Source organism: Musa acuminata, chromosome BXJ3-9, assembly GCF_036884655.1.
Source record: "Musa acuminata AAA Group cultivar baxijiao chromosome BXJ3-9, Cavendish_Baxijiao_AAA, whole genome shotgun sequence".
Taxonomy (NCBI): Eukaryota; Viridiplantae; Streptophyta; class Magnoliopsida; order Zingiberales; family Musaceae; genus Musa; species Musa acuminata.
In genome coordinates this window covers 15,707,039-15,732,405 of record NC_088357.1, presented here as the reverse complement: position 1 = coordinate 15,732,405, position 25,367 = coordinate 15,707,039, and the positions used below count along the sequence as shown (strand labels likewise).

Below are 25,367 nucleotides of genomic sequence, written 5' to 3'. Positions count from 1 at the left end.
TACTCTTCTTCCTCTCCTCCTCTTCCAGCTGCAGCTGCCACCGCTGCAGCCACAGCCCCTTCTTTCTCATCTTCCTCACCTTCCCTTCTTCCTTCTATAAGAAATCACTGAAACCAACTTGTGTTTCTAAATTATTATAATAGAAACACAATAAAAACTGATGCGGAAACAAAATAGCGTACCTCCAGCCATTGTTGCTAAGAATTTCTGCAGAGGTTTCTTCTTGAACTTTGGTACTTCTTGGCTCAGAACTCTCGCTTTAGATGATGTAAGAAAGTCTTTCGCTTCAAAGAGATGATTGAGCCCAAGGACCAAAATTCTCATATATATAGATGTTCTCCCATCAAGAACATTTATTATCACCAAATCATAACGTTCAAGAATTAATTTAAATTTGTAACGTTTGGGCCATAATTAAGAATTTTAATGATATTAAATATGTAATTTAATAATAACGGTTTCATGCATAAAGAATAAAAAATTGAAATCATTTAAATTATAATAAATAAAGAAATTCATGATAATGAATTATGAATCATAATGAGAACAGTTATATTATTATTAAATTAAATATTTAATAATAACAGTTACATTCTCCCACTTGGTCCATACGTTTATCTTAATAATTTGAATTAATTTTTCTTGAACAACTTTTTAAAGAAATAAATACACGAATCATAGCGATAAGTCCTCTAAGAGCGAGTATTATCATCCATGTATCACGATGCATTTAGTTTCTTAATCTTAATATGGTAATATTACTTAATGAATAAATCTTATGTTTATTCTTGGTCCAGTAACAATATATTTTCTCAAAATAATGTGCACATGAATGAGAAAATTACATAATATATAAGAGTTTCAATATCATTACAATGTGGAACCAAGTCCCATTTTCTCTACATGATCCTTGAATTTCAAAGGTAGCATGCCTTTAGTCAAAGGATTAGCAATCATCAATTCAGTGCTAATATGCTCAATGACCACTTTCTTTTCCTTTACACGTTCTCTTATGGCTAGATACTTAATGTCGATATGTTTACTTCGACTTTTACTTTTATTATTTTTAGCCATAAAGACAGCAGCTGAATTGTCACAGAAAATTCTTAATTGCTTAGAAATAGAATCCATGATTCTAAGCCCAGAAATGAAACTCTTAATCCATACATCATGTGAAGTAGCCTCAAAATAGGAGACAAACTCAGCTTCCATGGTAGAAGTAGCAATCAAGGTCTGCTTAGCGCTTCTCTAAGAAATAGCTCCACCGGCCATCATAAAAATATATCCTGATGTTGATTTATGAGAATCAACACAACCGGCGAAGTCTGAATCTGAGTAACCAATCACATCCAGATTGTTTGTATGTCTATACATAAGCATGTAATCTTTGGTTCCTTGTAGATACCTCATCACTTTCTTTGCAGCTCTCCAGTGGTCCATACCTGGATTACTCTAATATCGACCTAGCATCCCCACAATAAATGCAATATCAGGTCTTGTACAGACCTGAGCATACATAAGGCTTCCTACGACAGAAGCATATGGGATGTTTTCCATTGATTCCCTTTCAAAGTTGTTCTTTGGGCATTGGTTCAAATTGAACCTATCACCTTTCACAATGGGAGCAACTCTTGGTGAACAATCCTTCATCCGAAATCTTTCTAAAAGTTTATCGATATAGGTTTCTTGTGATAGGCCTAAAATGCCTCAAGGTCTATTTCTATGGATCTTAATGCCAATGACATAAGATGCTTCACCCATATCCTTCATGTCAAAATTTTTAGAAAGGAATTGTTTCACCTCATGTAGCAAACCCTTATCGTTGGTTGCAAGCAAAATATGATATATGTATAAAACAAGGAAACATATTTTACTCCCACTAACCTTTTGGTATATGCATTGATCCATGGGATTTTCAACAAATCCGAATGAAGAAATCACTTCATGAAATTTAAAATACCATTGGCAGGAGGCTTGTTTTAAGCCGTATATAGACTTCCCAAGTTTGCAAACCAAGTGTTTACCAACACTAGAGGAGAAACCTTTAGGTTGTTTCATATAAACCTCTTCCTCTAGATCTCCATTTAGAAATGTCGTTTTCATATCCATTTGTTGCAATTCAAGGTCAAAATGAGCAACTAATGCCAAAATTGTACGTAGAGAATCTTTCTTAGATACAGGAGATAACGTCTCCGTATAATCGATTCCCTCTTTTTGAGTAAATCCCTTTGCAACAAGTCATGCCTTGTATCTCTCAATGTTGCCTAACGAATCTTTCTTTGTTTTAAAGACCCATTTACAACCAATAGCCTTTGCTTCATTAGGCAACTCTACAAGATCCCAAACTCCATTGCTCATCATGGAATTCATCTCTTCTTTCATGGCATTATGCCACAAATTTGACTCTTTACAACTCATGGCTTATGAAAATGTTTCAGGATCATTTTTTGCACCAATATTATAATCAGATTCTTATAGATATACAACATAATCACTAGGAATTACTGATCTTTTATTTCTAGTAGATCTTCTTAATGTTGTACTAATGGTTCCTTGAGGAACTTGTGGTTCAACTAGTTGTTCAGGAGCTTGTTGTAATTCCTGAACTGCTTGATCTATTAGAATACTATCAACAACTTATGGAATTTCAATGATTGGTTGTTCAGCACTAGTTTGTACTTGAGGAGTGCTATGAACTATAACCAATCTATCATTTGATATGGAAGGTTGAGATTCTATATGATCATGTGCGGAAACTATGTTCTTGATATGATCGCTCCCACTAATCACATCATCCTCAAGAAATTTAGCGTTTCTTGATTCCACAATCCTAATTGTGTGAGATGGACAATAGAATCTGTAACCTTTGGACTTTTCGGCATATCGAATGAAATACCCACTAATAGTCCTCGGGTCCAGTTTCTTCTCTTGTGGATTATATACCCTGACTTCAGACGGACATCCCCAAATGCGCATATGTCGCAAACTCGGTTTCCAACCTTTCCATAGTTCAAATAGTATCTTTTGGACAGCCTTGGTTGGAACTCGGTTTAATATATACACAGCCGTCTTTAGTACTTCAGTCCACAAGGACTTAGGAAGACTAGAGTTGCTAAGCATACTCCGCACCATGTCTAATAAGGTTCGGTTTCTTCTTTCTGCAACACCATTCTGGTCTAGAGAACCAGGTATAGTGTATTGGGCAACAATCCCATGTTCTTGAAGAAACTTAGCAAAAGGACCAGGTGCTTGTCCATTTTCAGTATATCTACCATAATATTCTTCACCCCTATCTGATCTCACAATTTTAATTTGCTTACCACATTGGTTCTCAACTTCAGCCTTAAAGACTTTGAAGGCATCCAATGCTTCAATTTTGTTATTAAGCAAATATATATACATATATCGTGAGTAATCATCTATAAAAGAGATGAAGTATTTCTGACCATGTATGTCCATGTCTGGATAATATATATCAGTATGAATTATCTCTAATAAGTCTGAACTCCTATTAGCACCCTTTTTGGACTTATTAGTCTGCTTTCCCTTAATACAGTCCACACAAGTCTTAAAATTAGTAAAATCAAGAGTACTAAGTACCCCATTTTTAACTAATCTCTTAATTCTCTCTATGGAGATATGTCCTAATCTCCGATGCCATAACATAGAGGAGTCCTCATTAATATTACACCTCTTAATGCCAGCATGAACATTCATTGAACTTTGAGTATTATCATTTTGTAATAAATAACGGTAAAGACCATCAGACAAAATACCATTCCCAACACAATCAGATTTATGTAATAAACAAAATGATGTGTTTTAAAATTAAAGGAATACCCAAATGGTACGAGTCTGGAAACAAAAATTAAGTTTCGTGAGAAACTTGGTACATAAAAGGTTCTTTCCAATTTTAAAACAAAACCACTACTTAAAGTTAAAATGCATGTTCCAATTGCTTCCATATGTGAGCCCATCTTATTTCCTGATAAGATGCTTTGCTCACTTCCCACTGGCTTCCTTAGGTTTTACATACCCTACAAAGAGTTTGCAATATGGATTGTTGATCCAGAGTCAATCCACCAGGTGTTAATATTAACATTGACCATATTAGATTCATAACATACATATGAGGTTGGTTTACCTTTCTTTTCAAGCCATTGTTGGAATTTCGTGCATTCCTTCTTCATGTGTCCCTTTCTTTTACAAAAGAAATACCTTACTTCTTTCTTGACATCAGCTTGGGGTGGTATTTTACCTTTTCCCTGCTAATGAGCTTTCTTATTGGCTTGATGTTTGTCAGTTTTGTTTTTCCCTCGAGTGGTTACTACTAATGCATTCTCACCCAATTCCATCACTAGCCTCTTTTCTTCTTGAACACACATGGTCATTAATTCATTGATTGACCATTTATCCTTATGTGTATTGTATGAAATTTTAAAAGGGCTATATTGAGGTGGAAGGGTGTTCAGAATATAGTGCACCAGGAAGGATTCTGACATATTAACCTCAAGTTTCTTAAGTTGAGCCGCAATATCTCGCATTTGCATTATGTGCTCATGAACACCCTTTATGTTGGTAAGTCTAAGGGATGAAAATTTCATAATAAGGGTACTTGCTAGTGCCTTATCCGAAGTGACGAATTGTTCATCAATAGCTTTTAGCAAGTCTCGGACATTTTCATGCTGGTCAACAGAACCACGTATGCCAGCAGTCATCTTAGTTTTAATAAACATCACGTTGAGCCGATTGGATCGCTCCCATCGCTCATATAACGTGATCTCAGTTGGAGTGCTGGTATTAGTGACTATAGGTGGTTCGTCTTTCCTGATAGCATAATCAATATCCATCTACCCTAAATGGAGGAGAACCCTCTCCTTCCATATCTTATAGTTATCACCATTAAGTTCAGGAATATCATATCAAATATCAGAGAAATTAACAGTTTGAGAAACTGCATAAAATCAAACATGCATATGTCAAAATTTGAAGCTTAATAGACTAAATTACATATTTTACCAACGTAAAACATGCAAAAAATATGAATCTCATGACATAAAAATTGCATGTGGGCTAAATTCTTAATTCAAATAGATTCATATGGTCTTTATGATAAAACTATCAAATTATATTCCAATTCATAATCCCTGTGAGTAAATTATGAAAATAATCTGATATTTTATCCTGATTAATTATATTAAATATAATAAAAGATCCTGTGGGATAACAATTATTATATGAAATATAATCAGTCACAATATGATGTTTAATTATTTATGTGATCCTTATTTTAACTTTATATATAATTTTAATTAATTAAGGATGCTGTGGCTAATTCTTAATTAATTAAGATTATATGGATCACTAGACATTTTAAACATAAAAAATTTGCTCATAAGCATAATTTAATATAACTAAATATGCATACGAGCATTTTACCAACTAAAATGTTGAAAATAATATTTCCTCATGATTTTCAATATATCAAGAAGTTTCCAAGAAGAAACCAAAATCAAATAATTTTCATGGTATAAAAAATGAAAACTCTTTCGTATCAAGGCAGAGGTCAAAAGGCTCTAATACCAAATGTAAGAAATCACTGAAACCAACTTGTGTTTCTAAATCATTATAATAGAAACACAATAAAAACTGATACGGAAACAAAATAGCGTACCTCCAACCATTGTCGCCAAGAATTTCTGCAAAGGTTTCTTCTTGAACTTTGGTACTTCTTGGCTCAGAACTTTCACTTTAGATGATGTAAGAAAGTCTTTCGCTTCAAAGAGATGATTGAGCCCAAGGACCAAAATTCTCATATATATAGATGTTCTCCCATCAAGAACATTTATTATCACCAAATCATAACGTTCAAGAATTAATTTAAATTTGTAACGTTTGGACCATAATTAAGAATTTTAATGATATTAAATATGTAATTTAATAATAACGGTTTCATGCATAAAGAATAAAAAATTGAAATCATTTAAATCATAATAAATAAAGAAATTCATGATAATGAATTATGAATCATAATGAGAACAGTTATATTATTATTAAATTAAATATTTAATAATAACGGTTACACCTTCCTCTTCTTCTTTCCCAACCACAGCTGCAACTGCCACAACCGCAGGCACACCTCCCCTTCCTCTCTTCTTCCTCACCTTCTTTTCTTCCTCTCCTTCTTCTCTTCCGGCTGTAGTTGCCATCGCCGCAGCCCCAACCCCTTCTTCTTTCCCTTCTCTTCTTCTCCTCTTCTTCCCTTTTCCTCCCCGACGCACAGTGCCTCCTCTCCTCTGTTTCCTCCTGCAGGAAACAGAGGTGCCGCAGCCATCTCCTCCCTCCTCTTCTTCTTCTCTTCTTCTCCTCTTCTTCCCTTCTCCTCCCCGACGCCACACACATCCTCCCCTAGCTGCCGCCACCTCTCTCTCCTCTCCCTCTTCCCTCTCTTCTCCTCCTTCTTCTATTCTTCTCTTCTTCCTCTTCTTCTTCTTCTCTTCTTCTCCTCTTCTTCCCTTCTCCTTCTCGACGCCCCACACCTCCTCGCTGCAGCCCTTCCCGCCGCCACTCTCTTCTTTTCTTCTTCTACCCTTTCTTCTCCCTGTTCTTCTTCTTCTCTTCTCCTCCTCTTCTTCCCTTCTTCTCTACTTTTCTTCTCCCCAACGCCTCGCAGCTTCTCTCTTTGTTTCCCATGCGTGGGAGGCGGTGGGATAAAACCACCACCCCTTTTCTTTTTTTGTTTTTTGTTTTTTTTTTATTTTTTCATTTTTTTTTACAATTTAACAGTTCAGAAAATTTTTATATTTACATATGGGTCCTCTATTTACAAATAGCTCCTTATCTAAATTTCGGAATGGATATTTATATTGGGTTACTAAATAAGCCTCCCAATGAGCCAACATTAGTCCCAATTAAAACTCAATTGGCTCCTAATTGAGTTAACATGATTACACTAAAAGTTAACTCAATTAGCACCCTAAACTACTTCGATCTTTAGATAAATGATTATAAAGCATGAATCCTTTGTTTGGTATGTCATTGGTTCATCCATTGTTTGTTCGATCTTTCGACGCATCGTCCTCTCCTTTGTCATATTGCCCAATTAACATGTTAACTTGTGCAACTTCCAATCTTTTTGATACAATATTCGATCCTTCGGCTTGATGTCCAAATTAATGGGACGAAGCCTTTTGTAGATACATTGACCGATCCTTCAGCCCAACGTCCAATCTTCTGACATGTTCACTCCAGCCTAATGTTTGATTCCTCTTGCTTTAATCAATTTTTCTCTCCTTGATCGAAGCTAGTCCTGCATTACTTCAAACGCAAAGTAGATCACAAACTCATCAATTGATTTCATCATCAAAATCCAAGATTAAACACTTTTTTAACTCCAATTTTAAAGTCATTTGGGGTCTATAAATACCCCAGCTATTCTTGTATGGAAGAGCATGAATGAGAGCAAAAAGGGGTTATTATTCTGGGTTATAAAATTGCTAAGTGCCCTCCTCCCTTCCTAGTTTTGAGATCATTCAACAGAGGTGTGAGGCTTATAAGGGTTGTCTCCTAAACCCGTGAAAAGAAAAAAAATGTAAAAGGGTAGTTGAGCTTCGCCCATTAAAGGAAGATCAGTAGTGAAAGCCAGTGGCCTCGAGTAAAGAGGAATCGAGAGTGGATGTAGGTCACGACGACCAAACCATTATAAATCGGTTTGCATTTCTGTTTTACTGTTTATCTTTATTGCAAACTGCTTTACTTTCTTATTACTTTAGCTACATACTCTTACGAATATTTTTAATGTTATATACTCCTTAATATGATTTTATCATACGAAGATTTCTAACTCAACGTAATTTTGACGTACGCACTAATTCACCCCTCCCCCCCCCCCCCCCCTCTAGTGCCGACTCGATCCTAACAACCTTCACCAATAATATCTTTTCCATTCAGCCTTGTTATGATCTCTAGCCTTTAGCTCTGATACCAAACTGATACCAGGAGGGTAAAATGAAGAATGAATTTCGGAAGAAAGAAGATAGTAGGAAAGGAACAAACTCACGATAAAACTTTAATAAGATTAAAAAGAAAACTCACCACCAAGTTTAAAATTACAAAGGGATACAGAAAGATCACCACCCAAAGGATAATAAACAAGGATACAAAACTAAAAATAAAATACTCACCACTCAATGACGAATCCAAGATATACAGAGTTTAAGAGAGCACTCCAAGAAAGCTTCTGCCAATATCATCAGTTTCTAAAACCACCCCTTCTAACCCCTAAACACCAAAATAAGTACTAGTGCATGAAACAACCCTTCATAGGAAATTTTGAAATTAAGTGTTTTAAACGTAATAACCAACTTCTTTAATGCATTCCTTAGTCACGAAGAAAAGCACCTTAAAATAGTTGTAACTTTATCTAAGGAATATGCTAATGAGCTATCATATTTGAGTGGGCTATGTTGAAAACTATGAGGCAACATTGTGGGCTGAAAAAAATATCATAGTGTCAACAATGTTCATATTAGTAGGTTGTAGCAAATTAGGCACTATTGTGTCAGAGACTATAGGTATACAATAACTAACGATAAATAGGTTCAAAAGAGTGGATCCCCTTGTATTATTTAGGGACTACATTATAGTTACCTAGTATGTCCACAATTGATGAGTCAAGTGAATTATTATGAGAATAATAATTCACTAAGCGAAAAGGAATTCTAATAGGTATGACTCATGGTCAACTCAATATTGGGCCTAGAGGGTCACACACATATGGTAGGTGTTGTGACTATTGAATCTCGGATTTTGATGATAAAACCAATTGATAAAGTTATTATCTAATGTGCGTTTAAGTGACATAGGACTAACTTTAATCAGAGAAAGATAAATTGATTAAAGAATTGGAATAAGAGGTTGGGTCAGAATGGAACATGTCAGAAGATTGGACATTGGGCCGGAGGACTAGTCAATGTATTAATAGAAGTCTTAGAGCCATAAGTTCAGGCATCGAACCAAAAGGATAAAAAATTACGCCAAGGAGATTGAATATTGCAAAAGTCAACATGTTGGTTGGGCAATACGCCGAAGGAGAGAACGATGTACCGAAAGGTCAAACGAAGCACCAAAGGGTCAAACGAAGCACCAGATGAACCAATGATATACTGGACAATATGTGATTCATGCTTATAATCACTTATATCTTGATCAAATTACTTTAGAGTTTAATTGAGTCAGTTTTGGGGTTAACCATGTCAACTCAATTAGAGGCTCATTAGGCCTGAGTTGGGGCTATTTAGGCCAAGTAGAAGGCCCATTCGGTGACCCTTAGCTAGCCCAAACGGTGGCACCACCTAAGGCTCGACCTCCCAAGTTGTCTGGTCAGTGGTACCACCCAAACATAGTCTCCCAAACTATGTTAGGCAATGGTATTACCAAACTAAACAGTGGTACTACCAAACTAAGCGGTGGTACCACCTAGTGTCAGTGCCAATTGGGCGGTGGTATCGCTCAGTATCAAACTGACAGGTGATGGTACCGCCAGTTGTCAGTTTGGCAAACAATGGTACTATCCAATAATGGTGGTGGTATCGCCAGGACTTGGGAAACCTAAGATGAGACACTTTTTGGCTTTACTTTTTAAGTCATTTGGGGTCTATAAATATCCCACTCTTTCCTACTTAAGCAAGAATTAGAGTGGAAAGGGGAAAGTATACTTGAGGAAAAAAATGTACAATCTCTCTTGAAGTGTAGAGTCACCTCTTCCTAATACGTAGAAGTTCTTCTAAAGGGAGAAGTGAAGTCTAAGCATAAAAGAGAGAGGTGTAAATGTTAGTGTCGATTTTAATCGTAACAGCGACGAGTAGAGGTTCGAATATGAGATATCCGTTGGATTCCCTATCTTATTAGATATCCAATAAGCCCCTAAATTATTAGATCATACGGATAAGATCTAATAAGAGCTAATGAGAGATTATTGGATAGGAATCCACTAATCTAAGTGGCTTGGAAATTTGGATGGAGATCCAATACCCAATAGAGTAGGATCCATTAGGGTTAAGTTGATAGGGGACCTCTATAAATAGGAGGGAACCAAAGGCCCAAGGCTAGGCTTCCTAGTTGCCACATCCTATTCTCCTCTTCCTTTCTCCTCCTCAGATAGTAGGTGTGGAGATTTGGGTAACAATTTAAGGAGCATCAACGCAACCCTGCTATGTGGATTTTCGATAAAGAGAAGGGCACTTAAACTCCTTCATCCAATCCCACTGATCTATAGGAATTCAGGGATATATGATCTCCCTAAGTAAAACACTATCTCATATGTGGATTTAAGTTTTACGAGTTTTTGCGCATCAATCTCCATACGACAATGAACACCTTTTTAGAAAATTTAGGGTTTTTATTTTCTATTCTTTCACGGCGCATGTGATGTCGTTCCTAGATTTTCCTATAGTACTATCATCGAACAATAGAGAAGACCATGTACTGGTGGTACCACCACCAGTCTGGGCGGTACCACCACCTAACACTGGCGGTATCATCACTCGATCTTTTGAAAAACGAACACTTCGTATGTTCTAGTTCATAAGCGGTTCCATCGCCTGGCCCAATTGTGGGTCACTAAATGGGCCTCCCAATAGGCCCAAATCAATCCTGATTCAAGCCCAATGGGCTCCTAATTGAGTTAGCATAATTATACCCAAAACTAACTTAATTAAGACCTAAACTATGATGATTAAGACATAAATCTTATATTGTCCGCCATGTCATTTGTTCATCCAAACTTTATTCGAACTTTTGGCACGTCGTCTAAACCTTCGGCTTGATCCATTGACATGTTGACTCACGCAATATCCGATCTTAGCGTAATGCCCGATTATTCCTACTCGATGCTCAATCTCTGACTCCGGCCCACTATTTGATTGTCCTGCTCCAATCAATTTACCTTTTCATGATCTAAGATAGTCCTGCATCACTTTTCTTAAATACAGATTAAATCATAAACTCATTAATTGATTTCATCATTAAAATATAGGATTCAACATAGTTAATGGTACAACAATTATAGAAAAATCCTTAATGAATCTTTTATAAAAGCTAGCAACACCATGAAAACTTCCAACATCATTAAAACTAGTAAGTTTTGGCCACTCCCTAATTACTTTCACTTTTTCTTGGACAATATGTATTCCTTTATAGTAAACAACATATTCGACAAAAATAATTTCATTAGTGCAAAAAGTGTATTTTTTTATATTAGTATATAACTTTTTTTTTTAAGCACATCAAAAATAGCTTTTCAATGGGTTACTTGCTCATCTAAACTTTGTTATACACAAGTATATCATCAAAATAAACAACTACAAACTTTTCAATATAAGCATGCAAAATATGGTTTATCAATCTCATGAAAGTGCTAAATGCGTTAGTTAAGTCAAAAGGCATTACCAACTATTCATATAAACCATGTTCAGTTTCGAAAGTGATTTTTCATTCATCACCTTCATGCATTCTTATTTGATGATATCCAGATTTCAAATCAATTTTTGAGAATACACAAGAACCATATAATTCATCCAACATGTCATCTAACCTAGGAATAAGATATCTATACTTTACCATGATTTTGTTAATGACTCTGCAATCAACATATATTCTCTAAGATCCATCCTTTTTAGGCACCAATAAAATATAAACTACACATGGACTCATGTTTTCTCACACATACTCCTTTTCCATAAGCTTACTTACTTGCTTTTAGATTTTCTCTATCTCTTCGGGGTTGCATCTATATACTGGCTTATTTGGTATACTTGCACTCAGAATGAAATCAATTTGATGCTTAATTTCTCTAATTGGTGGCAAACCATTATGAACTTTTTCGAGAAAGGGATTCTCGTTTTCCTACAAAAGATCAATAATAACACTAGACTAACTCTTGTCAATTTTGTTAGAAGCAATCAAAATATCTTTGTACATAAGTATAAGTAAGGGCTGCCTCATGGTTAAAACTTTCTTCACATCACTTATTTTGGCATAAATACTTATTTTTCTTTCACTCAAACCTTCATTCATTTTGGCATAAATACTCATTTTTCTTTCACTCAAACCTTCCTTGTTTTCTATCCCCTTGTGTTGCCCAACACTCTCATTTTTACCACTCAACTCACTTTTTTTTTTTCTCTCTTTCTTGCTTTCTCCCTAAAGTTTTGGTTAATGAAGACTCAAGCTCCTTATATTATTATTTTATATGCATTTGATCTTCAAAAATTATCTTTGGAGGTAAAGGCCCAAATTGATATTTCTGTCCATCATATATTACCCTTCAATCATATTGCTATGGTCTCCCCGACATCATGTGATGCATACATACGTACCACATCATACTAAGCTTCATCCTTATATCTACAAAGAGAAACTAATACTTGCTTATTTACCTTTACTACACTACTATCATTTAACCATTATACCTTGTAAGGTTTTAGATGTTTGATAGTAGGTAATTTCAGTTTTTCCACAAGTAAGGTACTTGTCACATTTGTACAAATTCTACTATCAATAATTATATTACACAACTTGTTAGTAATCAAATAATGAGTATGAAACAAATTTTTACATTGTTCATCATGTTCATTATTTTTATTTTACAAACTAAGTGTGCATTAAACAACTAATTTTTTACCTTTAGCATACTCTATATCACTAGGATCCTTTGGAATGTCATCATCATCATCTCTCTCATTTTTAGATTCTACATTCTTATTCCTCATGATCATAACTTTCTTATTAGGATATTCGTGTGTCATATATCCATGCCCAATCCACTTATAATACCTCTAGTTTGATTAGACTGATTCTCACCTTTACCCTTGCTGCCTAATGTATTTTTGTCTTTAGTTTCATCAATTTTAGACTTAATAATGGGTTTATCATCCTTTTTACTCTAATTCAATTTCCAAGAAGAAGAAGAACATAAATAAGGTTTTGAATCATACCTTGTATCTTTTCTTTTGAGTTATCTCTCAATCTTCATTATTATATTCACTATATCCTCAATCTCCATATAAAATGTTGCAACTCCATAAAATCAGCAATGTTCTTGTTTAATCCACTCAGAAATTATGCCATGGTGGCCTCATGATCTTCCTCCACGGTAGCCCTTATCATGGCTATCTCCATCTCCTTGTGATATACATCTACACTCATGAAACCTTATGTCAAAGTTTATAGTCATTGATGCAAATCCCTATAGTAATGGCTAGGGACAAATCTCCTCCTCATGATTTGTTTCATCTCCAATCAAGTCTCTATAAGCCTTTTACCATTTCTATGCCCGTCTTTACACAATTAATCCCACCAAACAATAGCATAATCATAAAATTCAACAGCGGCTAATTTTACCTTCTCTTTGGAGTAGTCGCGACATTCAAAGATTAGTTTTACTTTTTGTTCTCACTCCAAATAGCATCTGGATTATTCTTCTCTTGAAAAGGAGGAATTTTTATTTTGATATTACCTATGTTTTTATCCGCACCATCAAAATATCCTCTCCTAGTTTGTCTCCTAAGATTAATATCTTGATCAATTAGAGTAAATTGATCATCATCCATGTCATCTCCACCTTCATATTCATTATTTACAAAGGTTGGTTGTCTTCCATGCCATGGTTTACCTTGCAATCTATTAATTATATTATCATGCCTTTCTAGATGATCACTTACATCTTTAATCACTTTGAACGTACATTCAAATTGTTGTTGCATTACTAAAACCAAAAGATCATTTGATGAAAAACTCACTTCTTTATCTTTAGACATATTTAAAACTTGAAAAGCAAAGTTAGAATAGCCTCACTAAGACTCCCTCACGTGTTTCACTCAAGATTTGACTTTTTTTTATACTGATGTGACCATTCTTATCTTTACCTCTCTTGTTTTGTTTTTTAGGTTTTTAAATTAACTAAGGTACCTAAACAAATAATTTGGATTATAGCAATTCAAGGGTAGTGAAATTAGGTAGATCTAAAAGCAAATAAAAGATAGGCTAATTTAAATATGTGTGTAATGTACTTCAATCACAAGCAAAGATTAGAATTCAAATATCAAATGAACAAAAAATATTTTCTAGAATGAAGAATGATTTTCAAACCGAAATAAGAATTCAAATGAATGAAGATAGATTTATGTAATTTGTAAGAATTCTTCGAATCCATAATTGTTTACCTTTGATTTTTTCTTTTTTTTTACTTTCTGATTTTTTTTTTCTTTTCTTTTTATTCTATAAAGTACAGAAAAACAAAGAAGAATAGTAATAACACAAGAAGCATAATAATGAAGATAAAAAAAGAACATCAATTATAGATATGGTGCTAAAAGAAGAAGAAGAAGAGAAAAGGAAAAACTAAAAGATAGTAAATAAATGGATACAAAACTTGAGCTTTGACACCAAATGATAGAAATCATCAACTTAGCAACCATATACCTTGATAGCTAAAAACTATGGTATATATAAAATATAAATTGACACCCTTCAATGAATTGAAACAAGACGGATCATTCAAGATTAAAGTAAAAGAAACTTTTCTAATCACTTTATCAATAAAAATTTGATGAAATAATTAGAATAATACTTTGATTCCCTTAAAACGTCACAAATTAAAAAGTTTGATAAGTTGAAAGGAAAAGCAAAGATTTTAGATTTTGAATATGACAAGCAGAAAAACTTGATAAGTTTCAAAATTGATGCAAGTACTTAAAAACAAAATACTCATTAGTGTTAAAGATGATTATACTTTTGAATTATCTTTTTACAAAGGGAGTATAAAGGGAATGAACTCATTAAATGTAATAAATAATATTCATATTCCTAATTTATGAATGTAGATCAAATTTGCCTTTAAACTCCCTATGACTAATTAAAAGACACATGATCTTTTATTTTAATAAAATAAAACCTAAACTAAAATAAAATAAGCTCATAATTTTCAGTATAGCCCTAGTTGAATAACCTTTATTCTTTAAAATAGGTTAAAATTCATCATTCTCTTTAAAATAAGTTAAAATTCATCATAATTTTTATCATTCTCTTTAAAATAACCTTTTAACTTTAGTTCTTATCATTGATCCTTCGTGAATAGTTAAAAGGTTTTTGGTAGAATTGTGATCAACTTGTTGGTTTATATCATATGTTAAATTTAATATTTTTGATTCAACTAAATCGGTTATAGTATATTGTATTTTAAGTTTTAACTTATTGTTTTGTGGGGGTGTCAGAAAGATTGCAACCCTATTCTATTTTTGTGGATGTGTTAAAAGTGCTACGACCCTATTAAAAACACTCTAACCTCACTGATTTACCATACAAATCGATCTAATGCAAAGGCAAGAGATTACTTTGGGATACCCTCTCACAATCATTTAATAAAAGGAAAGTCAAGACACTGATAAAAGAAAAAAAAAAAAAAAGAATATACCAATCCAAAAATAACTTTCCTAAAAATTGGTTGAATTTTACTCCGGATCTGATCACCGATGTAGATTAAGGAAGATCAGACACCACCACGTAAGATAGGTTGACTGAAAAAGTGACTGTCCTTGAAATTTGAAGGCCAAAAATGAATCACTAGAGCAAACCCTGAACTTTTGCTCGCACTTTGTATCGTGCAGATTATTCAGTGTATTTTAGTAAATGAATGAAAATAAAGACATTGCCACAGAAATTGGACATAAGAGGTTAAAGAAACGAAATGCCCACGCCCAACTGTCAGCCAAGATTCAAGCTGCTTTAGATGCTCGCTCGAGTTACGGGTAGTTTACTCAATGAGGGGTGACATTTACAAATTGTAGCTTTTACAGGACAATTCTTACAAAGGTCATAAAAAATACAGCATACTTTTAGAAACCTCGTTTCACTGTTGCTGATGCTCTTGAGACATTAGTCTGTACCACCAAAGTCTCTCGTGTCACCAGCTAACTCTGTGTACCAGCAACAGCAGGGAGGTTGAGAGAAGCCACTTCCGTCAAATGATCTCCATTAAGGTTGGTTATGAATGCCACCGATACAAAATTCTTACCATCCACCTCTACATCGAAGTTGTAGACTTCCTGAATCTCCCTGGCTTCCGATTCCGCAGCTTCAGCCTCTTGAAGTAATAAGTTCCCTTCTTCAAGGTCACCCATTTTAAGAGCAGCTAATCTCTCAGCCCTTGCAGCTGCAGCAACTAATTGGAGCCTGTTGCAGCCTGCCAATGCTGCCTCTTTTTCCTTGAGTAGAATTAAACCTTCGTTCTCCTGAATTTTGTCAACATTGCTTTTGATCTCCTCCTCTAGCTTTTCTAGGTGTAAGATGTTCTTCTCCTTCTTATGTTGCAGATCTTCCTTCGCATTATGTAATGCTTTCGCCTCAGTTGCTACCCGCCCAGCTTCCTTGAAATTTCTAGCAGCAGCAGCAACTTTCTTTTCAGCCTCCAGCTCAGGCCCTCTTTTCTCGATAAAATCTATTCTTTGCTTATACAAAGCAACTTCTTGTTGGATGCTTGCCCTACCTGAAGATAGATCCTATAGAATAAAACTCAGTTTGTCAGGATTTAGCATGACGCATTGGCAGGAAAGAGTGTGAAACAAGACTAAGCTCAATAGATGCACGTTATAGATAATCCATCTGTTTTCTTGTATGACTTCAAAGGAATTAATAAAACCAGCGTTGGCTACTCTGTGCAGACTGACTGAAGTGACCCATGGCCTAGACATATGCACAGGAGCAAGGCATGGGCTAAAAAAAATTGCTAGGTAGAGGGGTACACTGAGAAAAGATACTTTGTCGAATATTTGTAGTGCTTCATTTAGTTTTTATACTAACATTGAAGAGACAGATCTTCCTTTGATGTTCAAATTACTATTTGATCATCCTGCAAGTATTCTTTGAAAACCAGCAGAGTTATGTACCTAGAGACATAATAAAGAAGAATTTGCACTGATATTTTCAAATTAGAAGAGTTTGGGTGACCAAATTGAAGGATAGTCTTGGGCATAGACCACAAATATTGTCGGCTTTGGATGGGATTATGGCCTCAAGGATCAAGGTGCTGGCTAAACCACACCTGGGGTCACCATTATCCACTGACACCATAGTCAAACTCAAAGGGAGATTCTGTTTATGGATAAATTATTTTTACTCAAGTATAGTGAGAAGGCTAATTGCTAAATTATAGGGATACCTGTAGAGCAGTTCTTGCAGCTAAAATTTCTTCTCTGAGTATCTGAATATCTTCCAGTATCTTTTCCTCTGTTTTTGAGAACTTCACTCTGTCCTCCCGTGATTTCAAAACCAAAGAAGCCAAATGCTTTTTCAATCCAACCAAATCCTGACAAGTTTTTGCTTCAGCAGATGAAATTCCTGAAAGTTCCATTAGCTTTTTCCTCTTCTCTTCAGATAAAGAGATATTTTCATCAATTTCCTTCTGTTTTTTTAACAATGCCTCTTTCTCAGATTCTCCCTTGAGAAAGACTGCCAGCAAATTTTCATGCTTCATGACAATAGTAGATTGTGTCTCGTGAAACTTAAAAACCACATTAGAAATTCTTTTCTCAACATCTTGTATTTGGCACTTGTTATCAGCAATCTCTGCCTCCTTCAGTATGACCAATTCTCGTAGTTCATCCAATTCTTTTGCCAAAACAACACCTTTTCTTGTCAGCATTTCTTTTTCTTCCCTGTCATTTTTAACTAGGTCTTCTATTGCATTTTCCAATCCTGAACATGCTTCAGATACTAACAGTGACTCAATATCTATTTCCAGCTTCTTAACCTCTAACAATTCAACTGAAGATTGCCACTCTTCCAGTTCTTTACAAGACTCTTTTTCTGCATTTTTAAGAACTGATTCTGCAGAATTAGCTGCATCCTGTGGATAGGAAGAGAAATCTTTCAGTAACCACATCATTCTGTTAATTCTTTCTTACTAAGACAACTAAGGTAGCACAAGTAATGGGTGCAGAGCAAAGATTATATAAACAGAGTAACCTAAGTCTGCTACACATTAAAAAATTATCATATTGAAACTCATCTATGATAGGCATGTTATAGAGCAACATGTTTGTCCCATAATAGGCATGTCCTATCAATTTCAAGAATGAACTCAAGAGGTAAAAGAAAAACATCATATGAGAAAGCTCATTCACTATCCACCAATTGGAAGGGAAAATTCATACCAGCTGAAACCCTTAAATGCTATAGCTTATCCAAAGTTCAAGAGGCATTAAGGCCCATCTTGCATATAATCAGTTCTATCTGTTGGTGATTTCCTGCTGGAAACTCATACAAGCAGCTCTAGAAGTTCATATCTGGGACCCATAATCGTATCTCTGAGAAGTATCAAGTGCAGAAAACAGCATATTCAAGCACATCTTAATGAAAGCCTTTCAAAAAATTCAGTTCAGGATGAGGGGGATTGACCAAGAAACAGTTTGCATTGAGAAATATCATCAGATATCTCAATTCAATTTTCTTTTCTGATAAGTAACGAAATATAGCAACTAGATTTGACCTACGAAGGCTCCACGAGTGGAACATTATTTGGATCTGTGGTTTAGTGCACAATTTCAGCTAGCTGTCAAGTTCTGCAAAACATTTTAGAACCAACAAATATTTTGGTTTAGGATCAAGACTCTTAACCTGGTTGTTACTTGAGGAAATTCTGATATGAAGCTAGTCAACACACATCAAAGGCCACAACTAATGGAACCTTTCCTTAATTTGTGATTTAATCATTGTATGATCTACAATCTCAGTCTAAGCATCATTTTCAGCAGCAAATTTTAGTTATCCTTTGTTTTGCAGAACAACTTTTGTATAAGGGCTTGGTAGACTTGGTACTTGAGAGCCTCCAAATGCATTCTCTACAATCTTTGAGATGTTACAACCAGGTTTATACATTGGATTTCAATTGAAATATTATGTATGGACTTGTTTGCTGATGTGGAGATAAGACAGACCCCAAAAAACACAAGTAAGCAAGTGCAACATGCAGACATCTTGACCTGTCAGAAATATTGTGATCCAGTCAATCTGGCAACAGCACATCTGCCACATTATCTCCAGATCATAACGAAATAATAAGTTAATAATCTTTTTCCCAATGGTCTGAATACAAACAATATCTATACTATAAAAGACAACTCCTCCGAAGATAAAAGGGGGGGTCTCTTATTTTATCAAGTTCTAAGCCTTTTTCCTTGTTTCAGCTTATACTCCACCTCCAAGTGTAGTCTGATTTTCAACTTATACTCCACCTCACCAGGCACATTACTGGCACCTTCTATTTTTCCAAGATCCACCTCGGTGCATTTTTGTCCCTCTTAAAGCACCTCAGCCTAGGTCACCTCCCACATTGGGTGAGATCCACCTCAATGTTCCTTGTTCTGCAACATGCTGCTTACTTCAGAAAAAAGGACCAAATGGGTTCTTATTTTCCGGCTTGGTGGGATGATCAAAATCAACATCATCATTTGCCATTTAGAATTTTCACATACCTGTTTAAAATTTTTATTCAGCTGAAAGATTGGTTTGGTTGCTAGCTGCTTCAAATTCAGTTTGTAGGTTCTTTAAGATAATTTATTTTCATTCATCCTGAGGGTTAGATTACAAATTCTAACAAAATACAGATTTTTTTAAACTATCTAAAATCCACTTGGCAAATGTCCTAGATTCCAAATTCAGATATCTCAAATGACAAAATTAAAATGAAAATTAAATTGGAGACCAACTGATTTGAGAGTTTTATCTTATCAATGTTCATGGCATTAAGGGCAAGCTGAGAGGCTTTGAAGTCCTAAAGCTAGTTATAACCACTCTTATGCTAAAAATTCTAAGATGCAAAGGGGGTTGGAAGAACCAATGTGGCTCTAGCCAATATTTCAGCTTTTGGTAATCCAATTTTGCAAAAGGAGATGAAAAGTCTATATCAACAACTAGGTTAGAATATGAGTCATGAGCAAGGAAAGCAATACCGAATGATACCGCCTAGTACGGGCGGTGCGTACCGGTCTGACGACATACTGGTACGCGGACCGTCTGCTACCCGACAGAACGAAAAATAATAATAAAATAATATATATATATATATATTTATTTATTTATTTATTTATATTTATATATAAATATTTTAGAAAAAGGCGACGTTCAACAACGTGATGTCGCCTTTTTCGGATTTTATATATATATATATATATATATATACCAAGCTGTATACCGCTCGGTATACAGTTTCGTACTGTACCGAGCGATCGTCGAAACTCCGGTACGGTACGAAATTGCAGACCTTGGTCATGAGGTAATGGCAGTGCAATATTAATCAAAAAGAAATCTTCGAGGGGATTGCGTACTTGACTTTCCTCAATCATGCGCAAACAATAATATCTAAAACTCTTGCAAGAAAGGATGATACTGAATCTATAATATCAAACTTCTCTTCATTAGAAATCTTGTTTAGGGCCTTAATAAATGAAGACATTGAGTTGTGTCAGTTGACAGGACAAGGAGAGTAACTGGCTTGAGAAATGGACAAAATTTTGTATTTTCTTAAACTGTTCTTTAAAATAAAAATCACATTCAAGGCCTCAAAAATTGGAAGGCATTAAGGTGTCTGTTGTCTAGGCAAAGAGGAATATTAGTTTTGTAGATTGACAAGAACAATACACACTCCATTATCCTAACTTTAGGTGACTAAATGTCGTTTTGCAGAAGTGATATGTTGAATACACCACTTGTGAATTTTCAGATATTCGTATATCTAACATGAAGAGTACATTTCAATCAGAAAACAAGTAACTGGTTATGGTGTAATGTTTACCTATCAAACTTCGCATTTAAATACAAATAAAAGGGGCAATCAGTATGCGGACTGCCCCGGTCCGGTCCGCCACATAAAAGGGAAACTTCTAACCCTAATCACTTCCACTTCTCAAACACCTGCCACCACTTCTCGCACAGTCGCGACCTCTACTTCTCACTGTGACTTCTCACCACGACCAACACCTCCACTTCTCACGCAGTCGTGACCTCCACTTCTCACGCAAGCTATTATCGGCGACCTCCACTTGTCACAACCTTGCTGTACACTACCGCCACACACGACCTTTGCCCTAATCATTTCTCGGGTATGATCCTATCTGCTTGCTTCCTCCTTCTTCCTCCTCTTCGTCTTTTACTTCCTCTCCAAAACACCAGTACGTATCAACACACAATACACCAACATTGATCAGTATGTATCCATCTGACTAGATCACTAAAATGGGTATGGCACTCAAAACAACGATACTTGGTTTTATACAAAAAGTATAAAATTAATTAAACTTATATATTACATTAATAAAAAAATATTTTATCATAAAATGTGTGAAAAAAATTATTGCTAAAATACATATGTAAAGTGTCTCTCTATCATAGAATTTATTCAAGAAAACATAGGATTCAAAAAAATCCACTCCCAATTAGTTGATAAAAGAAACATGGGAGTGCACAACGTAAAATGACAAAAAATTGGAAACGAAGGTGGATAAAAAGGATAGTTATTGAAGAGATTGATGTTGGAAAGAGAAAGAGAAAGGGAGATTGTAAAAGAGACTAATAGAGGGTAGAGACTATAGAGTAAATGTGGATGGCAATGAGAAGGGTGATAACAAGAGAGTGTAAGAGGGCAATGACAAGGAAGAACAATGGTGGTGAGACAAAGTGATAATGATAGAATTGACCAATGAGAGATGACAAAGTAGCATACGATGTTAGAAAAATAATTTGAATTTTCTCTTAAAAAAGACTGGAATTCCCTCAAAAACAAATGAAAGGATAATTATAAACAAGGGCATTTCGATCAGTATGGATTAAAGTGATCCAATTAACAAAGTGAACCATCCAAGGGTCCGATTCCTTGTGGTTTTGGTCGGACCTTTAAATCTGGTTCTGTTTTATGTTCAAGAGCAATAGGTGGATTGTTACATAGTTGGTAGACTTACAGATAAAGAAGCAAGAATAGTTTCCCTGGTGCATCTGCATTTGTAATCTGGCATTGAAACAAGCCCACAAGAATAGTTAACATGTTAAAACTACAGAGTAGATGTGCATGCTTGCAAAAGGAACTATATTTAAAAATAATAATAATCAGTAGCTAATGACACTAGATATTGATAAGAACCAACATTTTTCCTATCAACTTATGAAATACTTGATAATTACTTAGAGAACTTAAAAATTTAGACAACAATGTGGAAATTTGAATGTAGGTTGTTTAGCCCAAGTTAAGTCCTAAATATTTGTAACTCAGATTCGTTAGTCCTGATTAGCCCAAATACCCAAGCAGCAAATGCTTTTCCTTTGGAACCAGATTAGTTAGTCCTGAATATTCCTATCTATCTTTAATTTCTAGAGTAGTGATGGTTTTACCTTAGAAAACTGTTGCAGCAGGAAAACACCTTCTTCCTCTGCCGCTATTTGCCACTCCAACACCTCCAGCATCTTTGATTCAGCAACTTCGCAATCTGCCTCTGCTTCCCTCAACGAGAGTAGGAGTTTGTTTTTCTCCTCTTCCATGGTCAAGAGGTTCTGGCTGACCCTTTCAGCCCTCTCAAAGTCCTCAGCTTCACAGGCTAGCTCAAGCTCTCTTTCCAAGTTCTTATGCTTGGCTGATGCGGAATTCACGGTCTCAACCGCTGTTCTCCGTCTTCTTTCCAATTCCTTCCTCTCTGCATATGCTGAAGCTGCTCTTTGCTGGATGGACTCAAGATTTTTGGAGATTTGAGCCCTGACCACCTGTAGTCCCTCCTCTGCGGAATCAAAGGCGCCTTCTCTAGCGGCCGATTCCCCTGAGCAAATATATTCGTCTTCTCCTTCTTCCATCGGGGGCTGGTGACCCTTGTCTTCTTTGACGACAGCTTCACACGAGCTCCCATAGTCCGTCTCTTCTCTGAGTTGTTCCAGAGATTTGGAAGGAGGTGGTCCAGGAGTCGGGTCGTTCTCTACCACCGATATGGCCGTATCGGGATGTGGAGCGGAACCTACACCTAAATCATATGAAAAAGTAGGTGGTTCGTCTGCAATCGACTTCGAAGCAATCGCCATGACGACTGCTGCGGTGCCGGAGGAGCAAGGAGGAGGAGGAGATTTGTTACGAAGGGGATCGGAGAGGTGATGGACGTCTTCCGACAAGGCGGCGGCGGGGCCCGCTGTTTCTCGGGCGTAGCCAATCCGGACGGCCCGTTTCTTCTTGCGGGAGGGCTGGCGAGAAGGAAAGGCAGGCGGCTGGAGATGCGAGGAGGGAGGCGATGGGGTAGGAGTTGGAGTGGGAAGAGGAGACGGAGTTGGAGGATCAAGGGGGGAGGGGGTTGGAGATGGGAGATTCTGGAGGGTGAGATCGGAAAAGAGGTCTTCATCGACGGGTAGGGGTTTGGGTTGAGGTTGGGAGGTGGTGGCGGCGTCAGGCGGCGGTGGCAGAGATGCACCAACTTGAGGCAGGGAGATATCAACGGAGGAGGGCACGAAGAGAACCATACCATCGAAGAGGGAACCATTAATGGCCTCATCGAATCCTGCCTCCGACGACGACGCCATGAATGAAGAGACAGAGCGGGGCAGGCAGGCAGGCAGAGGCCAAAACGAGAGTCGGTCGATTCGATTGTGACGAAGTCTGAGTGCGTGATCCAATAATTCTACTACCATCCGTCTAATACTCTTTTAATTTTACATCGACAAGAACGTTGGAGACCGATAGACTGATGTGGCAGACAGGTCAGATCAATTCCAATAAACTCCATCACCCGCAGGTTCTCCAACCCGCAGGTTCTTTACAGTCTGGCAGGACCGGGATGGAACCAAATGATTGGATTCCGATTGAGTTAAGCGAGGTTGATCGGAGTCAATGCTTTGTTAAGATTCTATGATCAAAATCCGATTTCAGTATTTATTTTATTTTAATTAAAAAGAGTCAAAGAGAACATTCGATCGAGCAGGATTAGAGGATAATTCTCTAATCAACCGAACTTGCTCATCCGATCAAATAGGAAATTACGCTCCATGCAGATCTTAAATTGACCATAATCTTGGGCTTCAGTATTTGCTGCAGAGCTTGAATTAGACATATCATCATAAAAAAAATAATATTTGTGTCGGTTTTATTAAGTAAGAGATATATTAAAAAAAAAATATTTTTGAATTATCTTAAAATATTCTCAAATGTATCTAAAGAATTCTTTTAAATTTATGTGAGATGATATACAAGAGTTTTACTTTTGAATTTAAATTAATTTAAAAATATATATATTTTTAGTATTTATTTTTCTTATATAGTAAAAATATTATTTTGTTGATGAAGATAGATAAGAGTTAATGAATCATATAAAAATATTCTTTTTTATTATTATTATAACATCCAATTCCAACTAAAATAGAGCATGCCAATGATTGGTTCGAAAACTTCCGCACAAAGGAACGTTATATATACCAAAGAATGCTCAGATTCTTACACTAGGGTTTGAGGATTATCCTGAACAAAGAGCAAAATGAACAAGTGACTCATGATGGTGTACAAATTACATTAAGTGTTAATGAGTATGATCTTGTGAACTATGTCCTTTGATGAGAAAAAAGTATTATGTTTCGAGAAATCTATCTATCGAAGAATTTTTCTTTTATCATTATGATCTCATAAGTTATCATTTATCCTCATAACAAATTATCAATTTTGAATAAATTCAGACGATTTTACTCTTTCAAAATGAGCCTCAAAAAACGTTTTTAAGACTAAAAGATGACTCTAGTACTTGTAAAGATATTTGAGACTATCCAAGACGCATGGATCCTTCTTTTGGTATCTTTGCCCTAACGTTCATACTTAATGATTATAAATAATAACTTATTGTGACTCAAATTAAAAAACTGATGATATTAGCCATCAAGGGTCACCAAACAAATAATTCCCTGCTCTCGATGCAAATTCTTGGTGATGGCAGCTATGGAAAAAATTAACTAACTTGGAAGACGTTACCGGCAATCTGACCTTTTTATCTGTAGATCACAGTCAACCATGCATACAATCGGGCAACTGAACTAGATTGTAAGGAGGTAATCAAAGATGATGAGAGAGAAATGTAAGCTTTAGTACGAGTGCTTTGTCACTGTTTGTCGGTAGCAATCATGCTTAATTAACTCTGTAGGATTAGTACAGAAAAAATTGCTACAGATAACACAGGCAGCAGTAACGAGTGAATGTTAAACAACAAATGAAGTACCAGACCAGTTCGTCTCAACAACATCACTCCTAAAGCTTTTACAAAAAAAAAAAACCTTGACAAAATGAAGTAGTGCAACAAATCCGATAG

At 35.8% G+C, this 25,367-nt stretch overlaps 1 protein-coding gene across 1 annotated transcript; it reads right to left on the bottom strand.

Annotated features, from left to right (window-relative positions):
- Window positions 1–15,760: 15,760 nt before the first annotated feature.
- On the bottom strand, window positions 15,761–23,703 carry LOC135648298 (uncharacterized). Its single transcript, XM_065165830.1, has 3 exons — window positions 22,438–23,703; window positions 17,216–17,902; window positions 15,761–16,556 (listed from the first exon to the last, which is right to left on the bottom strand). The coding sequence occupies exons 1-3, from the start codon at window positions 23,599–23,601 to the stop codon at window positions 15,969–15,971; spliced, it is 2,439 nt and encodes an 812-aa protein (XP_065021902.1). The 5' UTR covers window positions 23,602–23,703; the 3' UTR covers window positions 15,761–15,968.
- Window positions 23,704–25,367: the final 1,664 nt, after the last annotated feature.